The following is a 14,927-nucleotide window of genomic DNA, read 5'->3' on the forward strand; positions in this document are numbered from 1 at the left end:
ACCCAAATCGGTGTATATGGTACATGGTACAATATTTTTTTTAACTACACACTAAAAAAAAAACAAAAAAACATGGAAGACTTATCAAAAATGTTCATGCAATTTTTACAAGCACAGGCTGAGCGGGATGAACGCAGACAAGCTACACAAAACGAGCTTTTGCAAACACAAATACAGGCACAGGCTGACCGCGAGGAAAAGAGAGAGGACAGATTATTGAAATGGCAGCAGGAACAAGAAGAAAAGCAGAAAATGGCGCAATTAAAGCAGAAAAAACTGCAATTGGAACAGGAAGAAAGGCATAAGAAACTACAATTGGAATATGAAGAAAGACAAGAGGAACGTTTTGCTAAAACACTGGAACTACTAAAGAGTAATCGAGAAAATGTCGATAGTGTTAATTTCTCCCATACAACTATTTTTAATAGCATAGACACATTTCATTATGTGCCTGAGGAAGAGAAGAATTTTGAAGCATACTACACAAGATACGAGGATGTTTTCCAACTGGATTGTAAAAATTGGCCAAATAGTCAGAAAGTGAGCCTCTTACTCAGAAAATTGGGTACATCAGAACACAGCAAATTCGTAGATTACATATTACCTAAAAAAACTGCGGAATTAGAGTTCATGGAAGCTGTAAAATTACTAAAAGAATTATTTAATCCAAATATATCTCTTTTTCATAAAAGATGGCTGTGCATGAATCTAAGAAAGATGGACAACCAAGATTATTTGACATACGCATCAGTTGTCAATAAAAACTGCGATAATTTTAAGCTTGCAGAACTAACGGTAGAAGATTTTAAATGTCTAATCTTCGCTCAAGGGTTAGTTTCCACGAAAAATGCAGAAATACGCAGACGAGTGTTGTCTAAGCTGGAATCTGAGCAAGATTTAACCCTCCAGAAACTAGCAGAGGACTGTGAAAGGGCCATTACACTAAAAAAGGATTCAAAAAATATAGAAGAATCCGGAGTGGCATATGTAAGAAAAGTTAGAAAACCATACGCACCAACCAAGAACTTTACAAAGAAAAGCAATGGAACGGGATATTCCAAAGATAATAACCATAAATATAGTACACAATATAACAAGCCTCTTCCTAGATATAACTGTAAGAGATGTGCAGAAAAGCATTGGGAATCAGATTGTCCTTATAAGAAGAAAAAATGCTACATTTGTAAGAAGGTGGGACACAAAAGCGATTGCTGCAGATATAAAGATTACACCAGAAAGAGAGTACAGCAAACAAAATCAAATACAAAATTAGACAAAGATCGGCGAAAATACGTAAAAGTGGAAATATTTAAAACATCAATAAAGTTACAACTCGACTCCGGCTCCGATGTTTCAATAATAAACCTGAATACGTGGAAAAACTTGGGAAAACCGGCCATGATGAAAACTAGTAAAGCAGCCCGGACGGTAACTGGTGGTGGTATAAAATTTGAAGGAGAAGTCGTCCTCCCGATAAAATTGAAAGGGATTTCGAAGAAATTAAAAATATTCGTACTAAAAAATAGTGAAAATCTGTTTGGAATAGATTTAATTGAGAAATTCGGACTATGGGATAAGCCAATCAATACATTCTGTAAAAAATTAAAATGTTCTTCTCCAACAACAGTAAATATAAAAGACGATTTAAAAGAATTATTTCCTGAGGCATTCACGACTAACTTAGGTCGCTGCAATAAATTCAAGGCCTCGTTTGAACTTAAAGAAAACGCCAGCCCAATTTTTAGAAAAAAGCGAAATGTTCCGTTCGCTGGGTTGGAAAAGATTGATAAAGAATTAAATAGATTGGAACAGACGGGAATTCTATCAAAAATAGAACACAGCGAGTGGGCAGCCCCACCGTATACGTAAAGAAAAAGAATGACGAAGTTAGAGTGTGCACACCATCAAACATATCACCAGCTGATCTAATGTTTGCCAGAAAGGTAAAATCAGCGTTTGACAAACTATTGCCAAGGCAGGCAATTATCCGAAACACTACACACACGAGAAGAAAGAAATATAACTCGGGAGATCGAGTATATTTTAAGTGCTACAGAAATAACACATCTTACTGGGAATGTGGAGTAGTGGATAAACGCATTGGTGATTGTACATACATGATTAAAGGTCCACAGAATATACATAAAAGGCACCTAAATCAGATAAAAAAACGTCATATCCAAGATGATGATGATACGACAACAGTCGAAGAGGAGGACACCATAGATATCATATACGAATCTTTTAATTTGGAACCGCCTCAAAATGCACCTGAACCCCGAAGATCAGGTAGGAAAAGAAAAGTGAATGAACCATTAATGGTAAACCCAAAAAGAAAAAGATATTGAAATCTGTGTGACTTCAAATCTTGGGAGGGGGGTGTTGTGGTGGCAACCACTTATTTGCATATGCGAATAACATAACACTATAAATGGCAAGCCTAGGTTGGCCTTGGTGTGTCTTACTCAAATGCCACCAGAAGTGACGCCGAAGAGCGTACATGTCCTCCCACCAAGACTCTCTGACTCGACACCGTCATTTGTACATATTGTAAATATACCTTTTCTTTAATACACTTATTATTGCGTTATCTTGTTGTCTGCGTCTTCATTGTATTTCCTTACAAATTATTGTTCAACCTTGCAACCACAACAGAAAGTAACCTCTCTTTGATGAAGCCTCGTTTTCAAGCATCATTATAAAAATATATGATCATTGTTGTAGTAGTGTAAGAAAGGAAATCGTAATAATTTCAATGTGCAGTAAAGAAATAACTCAATGAAACTTTACACAAAAGAGAACATTCGAAAAAAACAGGGCAAAAAGAGAACTGTTTACCAAGAAGTGCTGGACTGAAGGAATAAATTAAAAATTGTCTCTTACAATGAGGTTTTATTATTTGTATTGAACTATGTAGCACAATATTACTTTCTGAGCATTTATTAGTACTTACTAATGCATTTCATTTGAATCAGTTCTATATTTAAAATATAATGGGCACTATTTTCATGGAAATGTAAATAAATGCATATTTGCCACAAGCTATTGGCTTTCCTGTCCCCCCAAAAATAATTTTTTGAGTTACCCAGAAAAATATCAGCTTTATAAAAACATATTTGTTGATTAAATATATTTCTTATTCTGTGAAATTTTGATGGTTCTTGTTAGTACTTAATATTGAAATAGCATTTTTGTCATTCAGGCATGCTTGATGTTAGAATTGCAGATTTTTTTTAATCTGTTACGCTTAAGTTTGAAATAGGATATTTTTTTTAATCTTTTAATTTTTGAGATGCAGATTTATAATTTGAATTATTCAGACTACTGTTCGCATCTTAAGTGTTATTCTCACAACGTTTTGGTCGATGTAACCTCCGACCTTCTTTACGTGTATCTTATCAAACTCAGGAATTTTATTTATTTAATGCACAACAGTAGCATGTTCTTGTTATGTCAGCCATGACTGGGTAGAAGGCATAAGTAATTATTACATTCACTCAGAATATTGATAGCCTTCACGTGGTCCCACCTGTAATTCCTGATGTCTTTCTAGAAAGAATTCTGACTAGATAATATCAGGGAAACCAATGTAAACAATAAAATCTTTGGATTCATACGATACGGTGACAATTTTATTCTGAGTATCGTTCACTCTAAGGATTGAATCTTCAATCTACAGGAGAGTTGCACTTGAAACTGAATTTTATGTGGTGTAATAGATAAAGTAAAATTCAGTTCTAAGTGACACTCTTCTGGAGGTTGAAGGCTCAATCCTCAGTGCGAGTGATACTCAAAATATAATTGCAAATTACTAAATAGACGGGTCAATACACCAATTAACACAAAAAAAAAAAAAAAATTGAAACATTTTTTATGGTTTTATGTTGGGTTGGGTTTACTCTATATCATACTAAAAGTTAGACAAGATTTGAGTATGTAAACGTTTCCAATTTTGAAATTAAACACTTATAGGTCATTTTCCATTACGTTTAAAAGCACTAACATGATAAAATAATAAATCTAATTTTTTTACTCATGGTTTCAGGCTCAAGTCACAAAAAAAAAAAAAAAAAAATGTTGCAATTTTTGTGCTTGGAGTACTTTGGCATTATATTGACCAGCATATAAGACTACCCAGTCATGGCTGACAGAATAAGACCATGGATTAATAAAACCATAGATTAAATGAAAGGTTCCATTCGAAATTTAATGCAGATTCTACAGTTGAACAAAGATTACTGAGTTCAAAAGATACACCTAAAGAAGGTCAGAGGTTACATCGACCAAATCGTTATGAGAATAGCACTCAAGCTGAGAACAGTAATCGGAATAATCCAAAGAATACAAGACTTTTATCATTAGATGTGAGGATCACATGAACGCATCTTAAACATTTTTGTTTTCAATGTTTTATTCCAACTTAAATGATGAAAGATTACTTTAAATTTAAATTTTTAAAAAATGCTTTTTCCAACTTGTGCATAAATGAAGAAAAGATTCTATAAGCAATTTTCATTTGATTTATTTTTGGACAAGGAATTCCTGTTAAATTTTGCGTCTGGTCATATGGTCGTAGAGAACAACTTGCAGGTATTTCGGGGTACACAGGACAGTACGAATGGAATTGTCACCAGGTGAGGCGGCCTGCCATAAAAGAGAAAGACAAAAAGAAAGAATTAATTTGTAGTCCCTCCCCTGTCTACATGTAGTTTTGTGTTTTGCTGAAATCATTGAAAAGTGACGAGAAAAGCACTAACAATTAATAAATATGTTATTAAATTTGTAAATGAAAAGATGAAGAAAAATACGAATGGATCGTCGGTTAGCGTTTGGGCCAAGATCACAGTGTCCTCAGTCAGTGGAGGAGAAATTCTTCATGTCTGAGACAATTTTTATTTTTGTGCCTATGCAGAGTACCCCTTTTGAGGGGAGCTGAATTTTCCTCACATTAAAAACCGACCTTGTGTCTAACTCTGCCCTCGTGGGGAGGCAAGTAAGTAGGAACTGTTAACTCAACAACAGGATGTTGGAAATGAGGTGAGAAACCATGACTGAACAAACAAAATATACTTTTATATCAATGATTTTACAGAACTGCAAAATATACTTTTATATCAATGATTTTACAGAACTGCAAAATATACTTTTATATCAATGATTTTACAGAACTGCAAAATATACTTTTATATCAATGATTTTACAGAACTGCAAAATATACTTTTATATCAGTGATTTTACAGAACTGCAAAATATACTTTAAAAGATCCAAGTTTGTTGAAAAGTTTTAAAGTCCTGTGTGTGTGTGTGTGTGTGTGTGTGTGTGTGTGTGTGTGTGTGTGTGTGTGTGTGTGTGTGTGTGCGCGCGTGCGTGCGCGCGCGCGCGTGTGTGTTTAGTTTCTGGGTGGCATATGTTCACTGTAGATCAAGCATAAGGCTTAAAGGGATTTCAACGTCCCTCATTCCAGTCTTCTGGAATAGGCGCTTGGAGAGTCAGGTAGTGTTCAGGAAGAACTCTGAATTTCTGTTCATCAAGCCACTGTTTTATAGACTTGGATTACTACATTCACGTATAGGTGTTACTTGTTGAGGGTTGGAAATATTTCCATTGGTTGAAAATTCTTTGATTTAGCACCTTCATGTTAAAAGTTGGTAGCTTTAGGATGTGACAGACTGGAGAAAGAAAAAGGGTAAACAATCAGAACCATTTCTGTTTTAACATTCATCTAAATCGCACCTCTATGAAAAAAAAATCTAACAAAAAATAAAGTAAAAAAATAAAATGAAAGAAAAAAGAAGAGTAAGCCGAACGAACAAAGAAAGAAAAGGGATAGCTTGTTCATCTTATGTACAACATCGATTTCTACTCTACAAATCTTCCATATTTATTTATATAAAACTAGCGAACTTGTAGCAGAAACAAATAGAACTCTTTTCTTGTGCGTCAGTGCCTCCCCTGACTGTGCGATATGGCACATACTGACCAATCAGAGGCATAGCGCAAGGATCTTCCTTACCCCCTTAAGGAACTATGACTGCTTCTGTCCCGGACAAGAAAAACTCTTCCCTTTTCCAGCGAGACGTCAAAGAGAGCGGACCTGTTTCCTCACACTCTCTCTCTCTCTCTCTCTCTCTCTCTCTCTCTCTCTCTCTACCTACATCGGTATCGACAGTCCCTACTTGGGAATAACTACCGGGCAAAGGCAGACGAGTTCTATCCCAGCTATATCTAAATGGCATCTTGCCTTACTTCAATAAACCTTTTCCTTGCAAGTTTTACGAAGTCGTTTGTTCGTTTATTCAGTAGCTTGTGTTGAAATATTTATTTTATTAGGGAGTGCCCGAAAAGCATTAACTCAACTCCCTAAAGACTTCACCCGGCTTTGCCCATGTGAAGATGTTGAATATTGTCATGTTTACAATTTTGGCCATGAAAGAAAAGTTAAAAATACCATTTGTAATATGAGGTCGATTTAAAAAAAAAACTGTTCTGCCATGCTAGTTTCTTAAAAAAAAACCCACACACTTGTTGACACTGTTTCTTACAGACAGCTGTAAAATGACAAACACGTTTGACAAAATGAAACGAATTTAATTATTTTAAATGATAAAAAAAAATACCAATAAAAATAATTAAAGTTTTTGGCTTGATTGAAATTTATTTGAATGGTCTGTTAACATATCGCTTTTCATAACACACAAATATTGATTTTTATGAAGGGTATCTATTGCGGTGGAAATAATCTGTAAAACATGTTCTAAAGTTTTGTATACTTAAGTTATTGAACTTGCAACAATTTAGATAAGTAAAAAAATATTTTCTTTGTTTAAGAATAAATTTGATCGATGGCTTAAATCATGGAAAAGTAAACTGTGTTTTGATTGGCTGAACAGATTTGAAATGAGATTTTTTCATGGGAGATATATAAAAACAATTGCATATGCAACCAAAACTAGTTCCTTAGAGGATTTGAAAGCTAAAATAATGAAGTTATAATTTTTAAAGTGCACATGGACTTTATGGACACCCGTGCAGTTTGTTCCTTGCTAATGAAGTCAGAGATGCTTTTGTGGCTGGGTTTGAATCTCTCAACCGGCTATAATCGTAACTCCCTGCACTGATGGTTCCCAAAAGGTTGAAGCACCATACATATATATATATATATATATATATATATATATATATATACACACAGACCTACCAAGTCAGTTGCAAGCAGAGTCCGCAGACCCCATCGCCATATCAAAGTGGTTTTCTCTATCCTTTCTTGTCCATATTTCATTATCATATCTAATTAAGGTTTTCCTTGCTAGTTTTATAACCTCTATTACTAATTATCTAATATATAAAAGGCTATATGTCTGTCTGTCTCCATATTTTCAAACTCTATCTCCTCCGAAGCTAAAAGTCACAGCACAGCACTAGGGGCCTCAAATGATTGTATTTTTACAGCCCGTTCTTTTACGGGTCTTTAGTCAGTTAAAATAGTTTTTAAGGGTAAAAATTGAAAAGATGGTAATAAATTTTGTACATTGATCTTAGTTTATTTTTAATTTTTAATCAGTTCATATGCGTGTCACGTTGGCACAGTGGTAACGTCACCAGATTTGAATGCTAGTTTCGATTCTAGCTAATGGCACCCAAATACTGTTTTTTATTTTTTTTTTTACTTTGGAAATCATGACTGTATAATAATATATATGAAATCTGGACAAATTAAAATATATTTAAACGTATTTTATACACGGGCAAAGCCAGGCGCCCTTCCCCTCGCACATTTGGCTGCACATATGTTGAAACTACATTATCAAGGGTATGTGGATAAGTATATTTCATTTTGATCGAAAGTGATTTCATGCTTCTTCTTCTGTTCTTTTTCAATCTCTTCTTTTCTATTTCTTTATTACCTGTTTTTTTTTTTTTAATATTTTTCTGGTGCTCTTATTTTGTTTCACTGTTCTAAGAAGCACTGAATCATATATTTTGTATTAGTGCATTCCTTATTACTATACTGTAGTTAAATTTTGGTAGAATTAACAAAACTTTAAAACCACCCTCTACTTGTAATCTATATAATAAAACTAAATGTGCGTGTGTTATGTTTTTGTGTTCCCTATAGAAAAAAAGGATAGAGAATCTACATAAAATGTAAAAGTACATTTTTATGTAAAATTTTCCCAGGAATAGAATGAAACTGATTACAAATCTCCATTGCACCTCTAAGAACTACCTCCTGTGATACCTTTAATATATCCTCTTTGGATGAAATATCATATTGATGTGTTGTCATTAAATCGATATATGTTGCATTGTCATTATCTAAATCATATTTATATTTTCTTAATTAACAGGCCATATATATATATATGTACGTTGTTCTTAGTATAACAAACTGTTGTCCTCATCCTAAATGTCTTAACGGCCCATGACTCGACTAGTTTTATAAATGTATGCATGTCAAGAATATCATACACGTAATATTCATTTCCATTTTAATATAAAATATGTTTTGCAAAAACAGAAATCTACTTTTACATTTATGATATGTCTGCTGTTGACCACTTCTTTGGGATTTTTGATAATCAATCAAGTCATTACAAAAACTCAAAAAAATAGTACTTGATAGAAAAGGATTGGCTCCCTCGCTTACATCTTTGTGTAATTATCAATGTAAAAAACCTTCATCAATTATGATCAATTTATTTATTATTTCAATTCTGTTTCGATATCACATACCTCTAAAATCCTCAAAAATGGCAAAAAGAAAGAAACATTTTGTCATATTTATTGAATTTAAATTTCAAAATTTCCTAAGATGTCTTATCAAATTTATTGCAAACTTGATTTTTGCAGTAATGCCATGCATTTCTTCATTGTAACTTTTTTCCAAAAAATGTAAATATTTTCCAACAAGAATTTAATTAAGAGGGTTAAAAGAAAGAAAGGGAAGTCAATGAACAAAACAAAAAGAAGAAAAGAGACTCCCGGGCAATATCAGGTAGATATACCCAGTATCTAATACAACACTTGATATTGTAAGTACATACTTACGTATGGATCGACATTTACTATTTTCCTGTCTCTTTTGTTTTTAAAAAGCAAACCATGTGAGATTTGTGTGATGACTTCATAATTGGGACTTGAATTTGAAGTCGATTTGTTTTTTTTCCAGTTGTAGAAACTGTGAAAAAAAATAGATAAAATAAGATAATTTTGCAATTCTATTATGGTTTCAATGAATTTATGAATTTGTGTTGTTGTACAATTTTGTGTGCTTCAGCTGATATATATTTGACTGAAAAATATTAGTAAGGAGAATTAACATAAGTCATAAACAGGATGTATGATAGACAAGGGTCAGCAGGGTTCAGGCAGCTGACCTTTTGGAGAAAAATCGGCCAAACATAAAAAAACAAGTGTCATGGAAGTGACGTCAAACGTGGGATTTGAAAAGATGTGTTCTGAATTAACCATTGCAATTGAAATAGCTGGGTACTTTTGTCCTTCCTTCTTTGTCTTTCTAGTCCTCTACTTCAGTGAGATTGTGTTTTAAGGTCAAAATAAACGAGTATCTCAGATCAAATTACACACCAAATTTACATCTGGTGCTACCAGATCAGGCTGTCTGAAGATACTGGCTGCCTGACCTAAAATGCATGAAACATGACATTGCTTCTTTTTTTCCTTTCCCTTTGTAAACTCAACCATGTTATGCAAAGCCAAAAAGAAAAACAACAATTTTCTTCTACAAAACAACCAAACTAAACGCTAGGAAGAGATAATTTTTTTATTTTTTTATTTTTTTATTACATTTTCACCCCAAACAAGGCAATTGAAGATATAAAGAACTTGAAGTATAAAACCTTCTTCAAAAATTACTGGACTGGACATTAAATAATCTGAAAAGGGTTGATATGCTATAAAATAAATACAACCAAACCAAAGCAAAATTACCTTTGGCTCTTCTTTTTTAAACAAAGCAAAAGAATGTCTGGATGATTTTATTTAAGCTTCCCAGCAAGCGCAACGTCATTGACGATAAACACTGGATGAGCAACAGCATTCAGCAACATCAAGAAGGTGTCGGTGGCGAAGTGGTTAACAACGTGGGCTGACAGCATTAGTGTGCCATGTTCAAATCCTGTTCGTTCCACAAAAACACTTTCACTTAGGAATGTTGGCAACCTTCACTGTGTCAATCTTGATTATAATTGAAGTGGTGTGAGAAGAGGAAATAACGTAAATAATCAATGAAAAAAAAATCAATAAACAGTTTCCGCCAGATAAAGTTTCAATGCACTCTTTTTTCTAGATATCCCATCAAAAGCTTTTTCAAAATATCTTCTTCATTCACGTCATTTCCCTTTCTCATCTATAATATAAATCTCACCTGTCTGTTTAAATGTATGTATGTATGTATGTTTGCCTAAAACTTTCGACAGAGGCGATGGATTTTTACACGATCAGTATCGTTTTGACGTTCAACCCTTCGGACGACAAATATCGAAAAATTGGCTAAAACATTAATTCTTTCACCTTCAACTGGGCACTATTCTACAAGGAGAGATCGCTTTTATTGCCGATATTTTCGAAAGTCATCCCCTCTTTTCGATTGACTAGCATTAATTTAAACATTCATCACTTCCGGTTTGGCGATGGGCACAACAGCAAAAATGTCACATTTTTTTTTTTGTTTTTCTTTTTCACTTTCTTTTCCTCTTTTGTGGTACGGGTTCGAGCCTGCCTGCCTACTACCACTTTTTTTTTTTTTTTTGCTCAACACACACCTCCAAACACCCGGGCAACGCTGGGCACTCAGACTAGTATTGTTATATAGTCAATTTCTTGGCTCTTTTGTCTGACTATTCATTTACATTTTAATATAAAACATGTTTTACAAAGCTAGAAATCTACTTTTACATTTATGATAATCTATAATTAGATACTATTGATAAAAAATGTACCTTGACATGTTTTAATGGTACAGCCTGGATGATAATGCACTATGCTTCTCAAAGGGAAACGTTGTCCATGTTACACTAGAATTTAGGAAGCAGGACTTTTTATCTGAAATATTTAGTTAGAAGAAGTAAACATTTTTACCTGAGATCTGAAGGTCGAGGAAGCAACCTTTTCTTCCCCAGAAAATATGGCTCAAAATCTTCCAGTTCTAAGCGGTGGCCATAATCAATATATGCTGATATTTCTTGTCCACGGGAGTTTGTATCACGGATAAAAATAATTGTCTACAAATGAAAGAAAAAGAATAAATAAGAACATATCTAAAAAAAGAATAAGTATGTGTGCATGTTAAACACATATTGATATCAACTCAACCTGCTGTAACATTGTACATAACTCAAGAAGAAGAGTATTTTCCCATATAAATATAGCAGTTGGACACGTTATACTTGCTTGTACCCAAGGAAAAAGGTAGGCAAATGAAGGTACACGTGTATTAATATGCATATTATACACACAATACGAGGTGCCTTCAATAATTTTCTAAACATTTTGTACAGGAATTTAAAATTGTTATAGACTCTTAAAAATTGCTGTACATCTTAAGAGATGACTGAACAATTGTTGTGATTTTAGATTTAAATGAACAGCTATAGCAGGAATTGGGATACATTCTACTAAAGCCTGATTGTCACAGTAGGTGAATTTCAAAAATGCAACAAAAATGCCACAAAAATGTATGGAATGCTACAGACTGCTTTTGAACCATTTTGCGTGAATCGAACACCAATTTTTGAAGTGGCATAAGCGATTCAAGGAAGGCAGGGAGTCTGTGAGTGATGATGAGAGGTGTTGAAGGAGTAAAGAAGTCAGAACACCAGAGCTGATTGGCCAAATAAAGAATTTCATGGATAAGGACCGTTGTGTGTCTATAAAGACAATAAGCGCACAGTTTGATGTCAGTGTGGGAACTGTACACACAATTATTTACAAGGGATTGCAGAAGCTTTGGGTGAATGCACCAGTCAACAACTCCATCCTTGTCACAGACTATTTGACCAAGATGGGTATCAAGACAGTTTCTCACCCTCCCTATAGTCTAGACCTTGTTCCTTGTGACTTTTGGTTATTCCCTAAGCTAAAAGTAAACCTTAGAGGCCATCGTTGTGAGACAGTTTAGGAGTTGAAAGAGGCTGTGACAAGGGTCATTGACATGCTCACACAAGAAGACTTCGATAGGGTTTTCCAGAAATTGTTGGAATGATACAAGTGCATTGCAGCCGGAGGAGATTATTAGAAGAGGACTAGAGTTGTATGTGTGTACTATCAATACAAGTTCGCATATGGACAACCTCTGGAAACTTATTGAAGGCACCTTGTACATAGGTTGTCTCTGCAGAATAGAAAAGCAAAATATAATTCTAATATTTAAAACAACTTTATTGATCACCTTCGTTAATCTGCTATTATATAAATCTTATCTGTTTAAATGTGTGTATGTATGTTTGTATGTCTGCCTAAAACTTTCGACAGAGGTGACAGATTTTCACAAGATCAGTATCGTTTTGAAGCTCGACCCTTCTGATGACAAATGTCGAAAAATTGGCTAAAATCATTAATTCCTTCACTCTCAACTGGGCACTTTGTTACAAGGAGGGGTCACTTTTATTTTCGAAAGTCATCCCATCTTTTCGATTGACTAGACTTAATTTAAACCTTTGCCACTTCTGGTTTGGCAATGGACGCAATGGCAAAAATGTCACTTTTTTTTATGTTCTTTTCTTCCTTTGCAGTACGGGTTCGAGCCTGCCTGCCTACTACCACTTTTTTTTTTCAACACACACCTCCAAACACCCGGGCAACGCCTGGCACCCAGGTTAGTCTATCATAAAAAAGAGGAATGCAAAAGAGAAAAGCATGAATAATGTAACGTCTATGAATATGGGCGAAGGCAAAAACTTTAGAAAGTCTTAATTAGGGAGAAAAAATTTCATGCATGTGTAGGTGCTAAAGTTGTGATCTGGTTGTAGTCATAATGGTTTATATATCATCTTGTTGAAGTTGAACTCTCTCCTTCAAAACAGCCTGTGGTGTTCCCTGGAAGTTGAGTGACAACAAGTCTCCCCAGATTTACAGTACTCTCCACCTCTTTTGATAGTATTTGCAAATAAATTTGCATTATCACAAACAGCTACTTGCCATTGATTTCTTGTTGGCAGCAGCTATTGGTCTTTACTTGAATTTGAGTGGCAATAAGTCTCCCCAAGATCCCAGTTCTCTTCACACTTATCCAGTACTCTCTGGTCAGTACTCTCTCATTGGTCTTTCCTTCTTCCTTGACTCTACTTGGCTGTTTTGTCTCACTTTTTTTTTTTAGGGGAGGTCAGTGGTGTAGTAATGGGGGGTGGTAGAGAATTTATAGATATGCGGCTTCAATGTTCTTGGTTTCATGTGGTGTTTCATGTTTTGCCTTTGTAGCAGTTTGTCTGGTCTGTGCTTGCTGCTCATGTGTGTTAGTCTCCACATTCAAGGGTTTTCCTTAATATTTCGGCCGTTTTCATTATTATTGTTCATTGTATTTTTCCAGTCATTCCTCTGATTCCAATTTCTCCCATTCTTTTTTCAAACTTTTTTGGAATTGTTTCTAGTGCTCTTATTATTATTATTATTATTATTATTATTTTATTTATTTTTTTTTTAATCAAATACATAAATTAATCAAACAAGTAAACATATATACGTTTCAAGAGTAGGGAACTTGGGGCAAAACGAGATACTTAAGGGAAAAAGAACTGTCAAGTCAAAGGTAGCATTGGCATATAAACCATATTCTGTGTAGTGAACATTCAAAGTATTGGAAAACAATTATTTTCAAAAGAAATACAGATGATTTATTCAGCTAACTGTATTGTCCCGTTTTGCCCCATATGGGGCAAAACGAGATGGTTCTTGGTCTGAATAAGTCAGTCTTCACAGAGGTCACAAATGAATATTGGGGTCTTGTTGCGTTCGTCTAGACCTGCACAGCCGTAGTGTGTCCATTTCCTACAGTCCCCTTGAGAGGTTACCCAGCTTTCTGCACTCTCAGAGTACAGTTCGTCACAGATCAAAATAGATAAATTTTGAATACTTACCCCTTTTTGATGTACAGCGCTGAATACAACAATGGTAGACGTTGGCGTTACCACGTGATCTCTTCATGAGACTCCTCACGAAAGAGCTAGCTCTCTCTCTCTCTCTCTCTCTCTCTTTCTCTCTCTCTCTCTCTCTGTTTCAGTTATCTGTGGTGTCTCGTTTTACCCCGCTATCTCATTTTGCCCCAGGTTCCCCTATATTTCTACTATTTAACTGACAATGATCATCGTAGTTTGAAAGTCATTTTAAATACTTTTTCCATGTTCACTTACAAACAGACAACGAATCTTCATTAAGATATGATAAATGAAAATTGAATGAAAATAAAGAACTTACTGCCATTTTGCCGCTCCTGTTGGCCTCTTCTCGTTTTGCCAATTGTTTTAAAAAGGGATCGTATAGCTCTTTGCCAGCACTTGCCAAAGTTCTTGAAAACGAAAAAGATATTGATTATTTTGTTTCTGAATTTTTGAGATGAGGATTGATTATTTGGATTATTTAGATTCTTCAGACTACTGTTCTCATCTTGAATGGTATTCTCACCATGTTTTGGTCGATGTAGCCTCCGACCTTCTTCATTTATTTTATCCACTATGAACGAACCTGTTGTGTGCTTGGTCAAATTCAGTTGTAAGTTACACTTTTCTAGAGGTTGAAGGTTAAATCGTCAATGTTGGTGACACAAAAAATACAATTGTGAATTACTTGGTGGTGAGAGGCCAGTGGAAATCGAATGGAAAAGAGGAGGACAGAAACATGCTGTTGACTGCTCCTTCCCAAACCCCAGAACCGAATCCTGATCGTAACCTCAGAAGCTATTTCGGCCTGTCAA

General features: G+C 34.7%; 1 protein-coding gene across 1 annotated transcript in view; it reads right to left on the reverse strand.

The window, feature by feature from the left end:
• Nucleotides 1-4,506: 4,506 nt before the first annotated feature.
• LOC145284826 (cilia- and flagella-associated protein 299-like) overlaps nucleotides 4,507-14,927 on the reverse strand; it is a 28,385-nt gene continuing 17,964 nt past the window's right edge. The window contains exons 3-6 of the mRNA XM_080133796.1: nucleotides 14,432-14,522; nucleotides 11,102-11,244; nucleotides 9,050-9,179; nucleotides 4,507-4,644 (exon numbers count right to left, since the gene is read on the reverse strand). Of these exons, the coding sequence (XP_079989922.1) occupies nucleotides 4,546-4,644; nucleotides 9,050-9,179; nucleotides 11,102-11,244; nucleotides 14,432-14,522 (463 nt within the window). The 3' untranslated portion in view covers nucleotides 4,507-4,545. The remainder of the gene's footprint in view (nucleotides 4,645-9,049; nucleotides 9,180-11,101; nucleotides 11,245-14,431; nucleotides 14,523-14,927) is intronic.

This window comes from Euprymna scolopes, chromosome 9, assembly GCF_053919585.1.
Source record: "Euprymna scolopes isolate OS-2025 chromosome 9, ASM5391958v1, whole genome shotgun sequence".
NCBI lineage: Eukaryota > Metazoa > Mollusca > Cephalopoda > Sepiida > Sepiolidae > Euprymna > Euprymna scolopes.